At 63.4% G+C, this 8,776-nt stretch overlaps 1 protein-coding gene across 4 annotated transcripts; it reads right to left on the minus strand.

The window, feature by feature from the left end:
- Nucleotides 1–362: 362 nt before the first annotated feature.
- On the minus strand, nt 363–8,342 carry NYAP1 (neuronal tyrosine phosphorylated phosphoinositide-3-kinase adaptor 1). 4 transcript variants are annotated; one of them, XM_058569147.1, is made up of 7 exons: nt 8,266–8,342; nt 6,861–7,012; nt 5,005–5,360; nt 3,040–4,554; nt 1,931–2,149; nt 1,598–1,707; nt 363–1,033 (listed from the first exon to the last, which is right to left on the minus strand). In XM_058569147.1, exons 2-7 carry the CDS (start codon nt 6,926–6,928, stop codon nt 755–757), a joined length of 2,547 nt encoding a protein of 848 aa, XP_058425130.1. In that variant the 5' UTR covers nt 6,929–7,012; nt 8,266–8,342; the 3' UTR covers nt 363–754. The 4 variants fall into 4 exon arrangements, with proteins under 4 accessions (XP_058425130.1, XP_058425131.1, XP_058425132.1 ...); XM_058569148.1 differs by lacking the exon at nt 8,266–8,342 and adding an exon at nt 7,544–8,129; XM_058569149.1 differs by lacking the exon at nt 8,266–8,342 and having other exon boundaries at nt 1,931–2,146; nt 6,861–8,129.
- Nucleotides 8,343–8,776: the final 434 nt, after the last annotated feature.

Genomic DNA, 8,776 nt, shown 5'->3' on the forward strand with positions numbered 1-8,776 from the left:
CCGCCCATCCCTGGTGCTAGACCCTCACCCCAGAGCTAAAGAAGATACCTGTTTCAGAGCAGGCCACGCTCGCTACCAAACTCCGGCGATTTGTAAGTAAATGAGTCTGCGGCCCTCAGCTCTCGGAGCCCCTCCCTTCTCCCGCTCCACGCCCCACTCCAGACCAATCCCTAGCTTTGGGGTGGGCACAGACGGTGGGGCCTCTAGGCATTGGGGAGAGTGCAAACCTGGTTCCCTTTCATTGCCCGCCATTCCCCACTCCCCGCTCAGGAGTAGGTCAGAAGGGGCCAGAATTGCCCTCCGGACTAAAATAAATAACCCCTCCCCCATCCCGGACTCTATAAAAGAGCCATCCTCCGTCCCTGTTCTTCAGTTGACCCGCCCCCTTCTTCCTCATTAACCCTTCCCTCCTCCCCCTTGCTGACCTCTGGCTTGGCCTTTGCCCTCTCAGGAGGAGGGGTCTACCTGGCTCAGTGCAGGGAGCAGTGCACAGTGGAGAGAGCAGGGGAGGGCCTCACTCCCAACCTCAAGCAAATCGTCCTCCTCTCCCACACTTCTGGGGGTGCTGCTGGCGCCCCAAGCCCGATGGGCCTGGCGGACTCCCCGTCTCCGAGGTTTGGGGTGGAGGGCAGGGGTTCTCCTTGGCTCGCTCTCACCTGGTCCTTCAAGTGTCCCTCTTTCGAGGCAAGTCTCCCGAAGAGCCGGGCGCACCCCAACCCCACTCCCCAGTCCCGGGGCCCGGCCCCCGCCCTCCTCAGATTGCAGTGTCCCAGAGGACGGTGTGCTGCCGGCGGCAGGGCGGGGTGCCGGACTTGCGGGGCTCGGGCCCCCGCCGCCAGCTGGGGAGGATGGGCATGCTCTCCTGCTTGCAGAGGCCGCGGTCGGGGCGGTGACGCGCCTTGATCTCCTTGCACACGCAGCGCTTGCGCTCGATCACCTCCAGCAGCTTCCCGTCGCGCTCGCGGGCGGGCTGGGGCGGTGGCGGCGGCAGCGGCAGCGGCAGCGGCAGCGGCAGCGGCAGCGCGGGGTGGGTCTGCGCCCCCTCCTCCCGCCGCGGCCCGCACGGGGGAGGAAGGAATGGGGGAGGGTCAAGGATCTCAGAGGGCCCGGGCCCGGTCCCACCGCAGAGACCAATGCCTTCCCCCAGAAACAAGTCCTGTCTCCCCTCCCCAAGGCCTCTGTCCTCTCCTGGCTGGAGACGGGAGCAGAAATCCAGCCCTTGCACTCTTTGCCCGGCTGTGCGCCCCGGTGCCAGGCCATCTCACCCTGAGGAAAGGGCGCCTTTTAAAAGTTGTCTTCCCAGTGGGATGCATTTTTCCAGATGTTCCCCCCAGAGGGGACGCCTTTTTCTAAACGCACAAAGGGACACTGTTCGCCAGTGGAGGTCCTGAGTGATCTCCCACAGGGTCCTGCCTGGCTGCCCAACCTAAGCATCCCCTTCCCAGGATCCGGCCCCCAGCCCCTCACTCTCTGCCGGGCCCTATTACTCTGTGCCAGGCCCTAGCCTGACCTCTTGCCTTTTTTTCCACACCCAGTCCTTCCTCCCTACCTGCTCCTTCACAAATAAAAGATAACCCAACCTCGTCTTCCTCCTCACCTGGCTCGGGGCATCCCTTGGCTGGCTGCAGGGCCGGGGGGTGTGGAGCACGGCCTGCCGGACTCCAGATGTGGAGGCTGAGCGCCCCAGGCGGTAGCCTCCTGTGAAGTCTGAGGCACAGAAGGAGGACTGAGGAGGGAAGGGGCCTCCAGGTTTCCCTCCCCCAGTTCCCTGAAGACAGCCCCTTTCAGGCTGCCTGCTGCCTTCTGCCTCCGAGGAGGAGGAAAGAGGATGGAGATGTGGTATGAGGATGTAGGGCCCAGGACACAGGCCCTGGGAGATTCCCCCCTGCCCACCCCTTCTGCTATGGTGTACGGGGGCAGAGTGTATCACCTCCATTGCGGTGGCAGGCGGGGAAGGTCTGGCAGGGTATGGGCAGCGCTGTGCGGCTCCCTCCTCGGTCCCCTCCGTGGTGGATCCTGGCCAGCAGGCCCTCTGCCCCCTGGCTCCTCACTGGAATCCCTGATGACATGGGGCCCCTGTCCTCACGCTCCACCTTGCCTGGACCCTCAGCACTGCCATTCCAGGCCCGGGCACCATCCTCGACTTCTGCTGGGGTGACAAGGAGAGCTCAGTGTCTGTATGTGGGAAAGGTCTTGCTGTCACCCCAGCTACACACACCATGGCATGGGTGGACCAGGAGAAGTAACTGCCCCTTTGCAGGTCACAGCTGGGAAGGAAGGGACCCTACTTCATGCTCCCCCAACACATACACACACAGGAGGGACCCCAGTACTTTCACCTTCCTTTGCGCCCATTGGTACCATCCCTGGCTGAGAATCATAGATATTTGCTGATTCCAAACGCTCTTCCCTGGTTAGAGGGGTCTCCCCTACCCCAGCTTTAGCTTTAGAGGCCTCTAGCCCCAGACAGGGCCAGGATGACCACCTTCTGAAAGAGACCACGGGCACCATTCTCCAGGAGGGGGAGAAACCGAAATCGTGGGCCAAGAAGTTGGGGGGGGGGCATTGGGGGAAGGGCTGCATGTGAACTAAGCTCATCTTTGAGAGTAGGCCTGGCAGAGCATTGCGTTGCCAGGCAACGGTAGGGGCCTCCCTCTCCTCTCCCTCCTGTCTGGGTGGGTTGCCATGGTAACAGCTGGGAGGCAGCTGTGTTTAGCTCCTAGTGTGCGCACACTCACAAACACACACCCCTGCAGCCCAGGGAGGAGAGGGGCAGGGAGTAGAGCAGGATGGGGCAGGAGGAGGCTGCTCTTGGGGCCAGATTCTACCCCCTCCCCATCGCAGATCTTCCTGCCCCTCCAGCACACACATAAGACCCCATCTCTTCAGTCTGCTATACGCCCCCATCCCTTTGGTCTCCCCAAAAATTTCTCAGCTTGGGACAATGGGCCGTGGCTTCCAAATCACCCCTGCAACACCTCCCCCAAATGATCATGGACATCCCCAGCTCCCCCACCCCCCTTCCCACCCCTCACTCACTGTCCAGCTCTTGTGCCTTCCTCCCTCCATATAGGACCTTCCTCTGAAGAGCCCAGCCTGCCCCAAATGTCGTGGCGCCCATCTCTTCTTCCTCCTCTGGTGTCCCTGCACTGGCGATGACGTGGGCACAGGAGATGCTGGCAAAGGCACCCCCATCGGTCCCTTGCTCCTGCAGCTGGATCTTGACCATGGGGGATGGGGCCCCCATTCCACAGCCCTTATTCAGCACCCCCCCAGCCTTGAGGCTCTCATAGGCAGGGGGTCTCTTGAGCCCAGCTGCTGCAGCTGGGTAGGTCCAGAGAGGGGTCAGGGGGCCTGCAGTTGGGTCTGGAAGGCTGTGCGGGGAAGCCAGGCAGCTGCGGTGGTGGAGAACCCCAGCCGCTGCACCCATGGCCCCGCTGTGGGGGCTGGACTTCCCGGGCACGGGGGACCTCGAGCTGGTGCACAGCATCCCATGGAGGACTGCGATCTCCTTCTCCGTCTTTGGCTCCCCAGCACCCAGGGGCGGACCAGCTGGCAGGACGGAGTGCGTGGTTACCTTGACTGCTGAGTACACCATCGTGTAAGACACAGCCTTGTCCTTGGGGGGGCCGGGGAGCAAGGCGGCCGGGGCAGGAGGGGCTACCGGCACCCCTGCCGCCCTGGGGCAGATCATGCTGTGGGAGTTGGGGAGCTCTCGCTCCCCTCGGGGCTGGCCAGAGCCCAGGGGCGGCAATGGCGTCGAGTGGCTCCGGGCCCGGCCAGAGGGTCCCAGCAGCAGCAGGTTGGCAGCAGGAGGTGGAGGCAGCGGCGGAGGCGTCTCCCGCTCCCGGGCAGGCACTTGGGGAGCTGGGGTGGAGCCGGCTGGCTCCTTGGAGTGGCAGAGGACCGGTAGCCTCGAGACCCCATCGCCAGGGGTTCGGGAAGCAGACTTGGCTTGGGGGAAGGCCAGGAGCGGAGGACGGTGCTGGAGAAGGTTGGGGAAGGGCGGGGGGATTTCACAAGGTGTGGTCTTGGTGGGCGTCCCATCCCTCCAGCTCGGGAGGGCTGAAGCTGGACGGCGGTGGGTGTGGGGCTGAAGGGCTTGAGGCTGGTGTGGTGAGGAGGTCGCTGTCAACAGAGGGGCCCCATTGGCCCGGCCTTCCCCTGCCTCCTCTGGCAGGGGGTACTTCATCTCCTCATAGATGGCCTCACTCTCTTCTGAGTCCGAGTCGGCGCCAGCTGGAGGGGTCAGGCCCCCACCTCCAAGAGGGGGCCCACTCAGGCCTCCTCCACTTCGCCCTCCTCCCCTGAAGACATCCCCCACCATCTCAATGTACACGGGCTCTTCTTCCTGGGCACCCACCTCAGGGTCCTCAGCTACGCAGGAGCCCCTGCTGAGGCGCTGAAGGGGCAGGTTTCCCCCTCGAGGAGAGGGGGCTGCGGGGCAGGACTCATCGAAGGAGACAGAGAGCTGGGTATTGGGGCTTCGCCTGGGCTTCTGTGGAGGAACCTTCCGGCTGGACTCTCGGCCCTCTGGGGTTGGCTTCTGTGAGCCTGAGCAGGACGGGAAAGAGAAAAATAAACTGGGATCTTAGTGAGGGAAGGGAATGGGGAGACTCTTTCTGACCTCTTGACCGGTCTGCAAGGACATATCTGCCTCTTCACTTTCTCCACATCCTCAACTTACAGCCCCAGTAGGTTCCTCTCCTACCAGTCAGCCCTCAGTCCTTCCAGTGAACTCCCCAGAATCTGCAGCTCCCACCCTAAATTCTCTCCCACCCTCATGCTGCTCCAAGGCCACCCCTTGCCCAAGAATGGATTGTTCAGGGAGCTGCCCTTGAATGGTTCATCTCAGGCCCTTCCAAAAAGCAACTCCCCCACTCCCTCTGAGAGTGGAACCTTCCACTTCCTTGGTTCTTCCCTGAATGAACGCTCCCGGCAGGCCTCCCCTGGCCTGGAATGGATCCTTGAAGCTCCCCCTGGAGAGGAGTGAGGGTGTCTCACCTGCTTTTTTGCCGGGGGGCATCTCTGCCCCCAACCCTGCCATGCTGAGCTTGGTGCTGGGGTGTCTCCGGGGCTTGGCCGGGGGTCTTCGGGTGCTGCTGTCCTCTGTGAGACCCCCACTGCCTCCCCCAGGCCCGCCCCCCACACTGTCCATGCTGCCCACCGAGTGGCAGGAGAGGGAGCGTGGAGCCATGGCGCTGCGGCAGGGGTGGGGAGTGTGCTCCTGGGAGGCGGGCATTGTCATGAAGCCCATCCTGAGGGAGCGGCGAAGCGAGGTGATGTCCCGCACGCGGACACCAGGCCCTGGGCCAGCCCCGGGCCCTGCCGGGCCTGTGGGAGCCACCTCCTTACTGGAGCTGGGGAGAGAAGGCCAAGATGGGGCAGAGGTCGGGCCTCAGGCCTGGGCCTCCCCCTCCTCCACCCCAAGAGGGACTTGCAACCCTGTGGCCTCCCAGGGAAGAGGAAGGGAGCCCAGGGTGGGGATGAAGGTCCAGGGCACTGAAGCAGAAGCTTCAGGCAGAATCCCTAGGCTTTAAAAAAGGCAAGGAAATTGGGGGGCAGGGAGGAAAGAAGGGGTGCGTATGTGTGCAGGAGAGCATCCTTGGAGCTGGCCAGTCGCAGCCTGGGCATAGCCGGCACACAGCACATGTGTGGACGGCTTCATACATGGGAGAGAGATGCAAACCAGGCAGCACAGCCCCACCTGGCATATACACCTGCCACCACCGCTCTGCTCCATCTCACGCTCACGCTGGCCCACACCTGGCCTCTAGCCTCCCCTCCTGTCCGGCTACTGCGGCCTGCGCTCCCACACCACACCGCGCCTCCACACCGCGCCTCCTCTCCCAGACACGGGCTGTCCCGCCGCCACATCATCAGAGCAGCCTCCCCTGGCTGCTCCTTTTTCCTCCCTTCCTCTCTCTTTCTATCTCTCTCTCCCTCTCCCTCAGTGCTGTCCTCTCTCTGTCACCCTCCCTGGCTCACCCCCATTCCCTTTCACTGTCCCTGAACTTCTGTGTGAGTGAAGGGGGGGTGGCTGGCAGGGAAGAGGGGAGAGCTGCTGTGGGGTGGGCTCTCATTAAGGGCTTGTCTACGAACCCTTCATTAGGGAGAAATCAGTGCAGTGATAGCTCTGATTAATCTAATTAACAACAAGAATTAAACTCCACAGTTTCGAGGAGGGAGAAGGGAGCAGGGAGGTGGCTCTGACTCAGGCTCCAAGAGGCTGTGCAGTCAATGGAAGTGAAGAAAAGAAGGGAGCAAGACGGGAGAGGCCAGGCCCTGGGTCCCTGGGAGGGCAAGGAGAGAGGGCAAGCGGGGAGGGGTCCCCGGCCCTGGCTCTTCCGCAGGACCCAGCCTGCATGTCCTCACCACACACACACAACCCTGTCACTGGGCCACTCACCTCCCCCAGCAGAGGAGGCTGGGAGGGGGTCAAATGGACCTCCTCTGGTGCCCCTCAAATGACCCCATCCCTGGACTGTGAGGGCAGCTGGGCCTGCCCCTTCCAAGGTCAGGTGACAGGGGAGCCAGGAGCCAGCCCCACTTGGACAGAGAGGAGAAGATCACAGGCCAGAGGTGAGTCAGGAAGGAGGGACTCGGGCCTCTGGGGATGGGGAAGAGCCAAGAGGGTGCTCCTGAGTTGGAAGCCCCCCAAGAGGCCAGGACAGGGGCTGGAGCCAGGAGCAGGGCGGGGACAGGGCGTGTACAATTCCAGCAATTCTGTGCTGAGCACAGACTTTCAGATGAGACTGGTGACCAGGCTGTCAGACCCAGGGAGGGCAGAGGGATGTGGCCCAGCCAGGGGGAAGCAGAAGTGGGACAGGCCAGGCGGCAATCTGGGACCGCAGACTTACCTCCTCTTGGCCTCCTCCTCCTTGTGCTGCCTCCACTCCAGCTTGGTTTTTCGGTAGAGGAGGTTCATGTCGTGGGGCAGGAGGTGGGGGCTGGGGGGCCCTGCTCAGCGCCACCAGGCCCGGGGGGCGGCCCTCCCTGGGTCCCGGATCCACTTGGTGAGGGGGATGGGAAGGAAAAAAAGAAGGATATGGGGTGGGTGGGGGCCAGGAACGAATGAGAGAGAAAGAGGAGCAGAGATATATGACTTGGGTCCTCAGAGAGAGGAAAACAGACAGAGGCATAGAAAACCCAACACCGCCTCTAGGACCCATAGACAGACAGACAGACATAGCCAGACATGTGTACACAGAGTCACACACCCTGACAAAGATGTTCAGAGCCACAAAAACACACTCTGGAGAGATCAGATCGACACAGATTCCCATCTGTAAATACATCCTGGTCCACCACAGAGACAGGTCCCACAAATGTTCAGCAACCCGCAGCCACACACACACACACACACACACACACCACCGGGCCACAGACCCATATCTACAAACAGAGGAGCAGACACATAGATCGGCATAGGTAAACACAACCTAGGAACAGGCAGACACACAGACATAAACACCCCCGACACACCCACAGCACACACAGACCTCCAGACACACACGAATCGGCTACTCTGAACTGGACATACCTACACACAAGGAGTTATGCGGGGCCTACTTGCGTACATTGCACCCCACTGGGGAAGGGGGAGACGGACTCCCCACCCCCTCTTGGGCCCTGAAGCTAGGGGGTGTCATGAGGGCAGGGCGGGGATGCTGGAGAAAGGGTGGGGGCACTGTGAACTGGGCATCCACACCACCACCCATCCATCCATCTCCATTCCCTGCCGTCCCCCCCTTCCGTCCCTTCGCCTGGGCCCGGGCCTCGGTCCACCCCTATTCTTGCGCCCTGGCCCTCAGCGATGGTGTCCGCCTGCCTCGCTGATGGCCCAAATCACCTTCTTCCTCCTCCAGGATCTGGGAGGCTCCCGGCTTCCTTCTTTCAGTCTCCGACCCTCAATCCCACCCGGGGGTCTCCAGTCCCGCCCTAGAGCTACCTTCTGAGCTGCGGCCTGCATACCTGCTCCGGCTTCCCTTCCCCCCAACACACTCTCCTTTGCGCCTTCAGCCTCACCTCTCCTCCTAGGCGCCCCTCCTCAAACTGCCGTCCTCTCCCTTCCCTGTGTGTTCCAAACCTGGCCGGCTTCATCCCCCTTTCCATCCAAGGGCCCCAGGTTCCCAGGCACCCCTCCCCTTCCCCTTGTCCTGCTACCCGGGGTTTCTCCGTCTCGCGCCCGCCAATCCTCCCTATCCCTTGTCCCCCCATCCCACCTCCCCGCACCAAGTCTCCCCAATTTCTACATCACCGTACCTGGCCTGCCGGGCGCCGGCCCCCCCATGCCGGGCTCCGCCCGGAGCAGGAGGGAGGAGGAGAGACAGAGAGCGACCGGGGGGAGCCGAGCTGGGCCCTGCCGCAGAGACAGCCCCGCCTCCGGGTCCGCCCCCAGACCCGCCCCCGGCCCCAAACCCACCCTTCCACACCCTCCAAGGACGGAGCTGGAGCGGCCGCGTTGTGCTGCGCCGCCAGGCTGGGGTGGGGGGCACGAGGGCCGCGGAGCCCCCAGGGGGACTCGGAGAAAGATCGTGGGGCGCGGGGGACCTGGCGCCAGTCCGCCCCCGCTTTGGGGCGTCCGCTCCTCGCCTCCCCTCGCCCCTGGCCCGGCCGGGCCGTGCTCGGTTCAGTGTCCAAGGCCCCGGCGGAGCGAAGCGGGGCGCAGCGTGCAGCGGCGCCCCCCAGCGGCAGCCGGGGGTCTGCACCGACGCGCGTACCCCGTGCGCCAGGCGCTCCCCGGGTGCGCACCCCGCGTCGGGCCGGGGCGAGG

Source organism: Diceros bicornis, chromosome 26 (assembly GCF_020826845.1).
Source record: "Diceros bicornis minor isolate mBicDic1 chromosome 26, mDicBic1.mat.cur, whole genome shotgun sequence".
Lineage (NCBI taxonomy): Eukaryota > Metazoa > Chordata > Mammalia > Perissodactyla > Rhinocerotidae > Diceros > Diceros bicornis.

What these genes read in the sequence shown, in the direction of transcription:
- NYAP1 (XM_058569147.1), bottom strand. Translation starts at nt 6,928, where the DNA reads ATGAACCTCCTCTACCGAAAAACCAAGCTGGAGTGGAGGCAGCACAAG. An exon ending in GAGGAGGAGGCCAAGAGGAG is followed by an intron (nt 5,361 to 6,860) that starts GTAAGTCTGCGG and finishes TTCTCTCCCCAG; the next exon opens with CTCCAGTAAGGAGGTGGCTC. An exon ending in CAAGGGATGCCCCGAGCCAG is followed by an intron (nt 1,034 to 1,597) that starts GTGAGGAGGAAG and finishes GAGGGGGCGCAG; the next exon opens with ACCCACCCCGCGCTGCCGCT.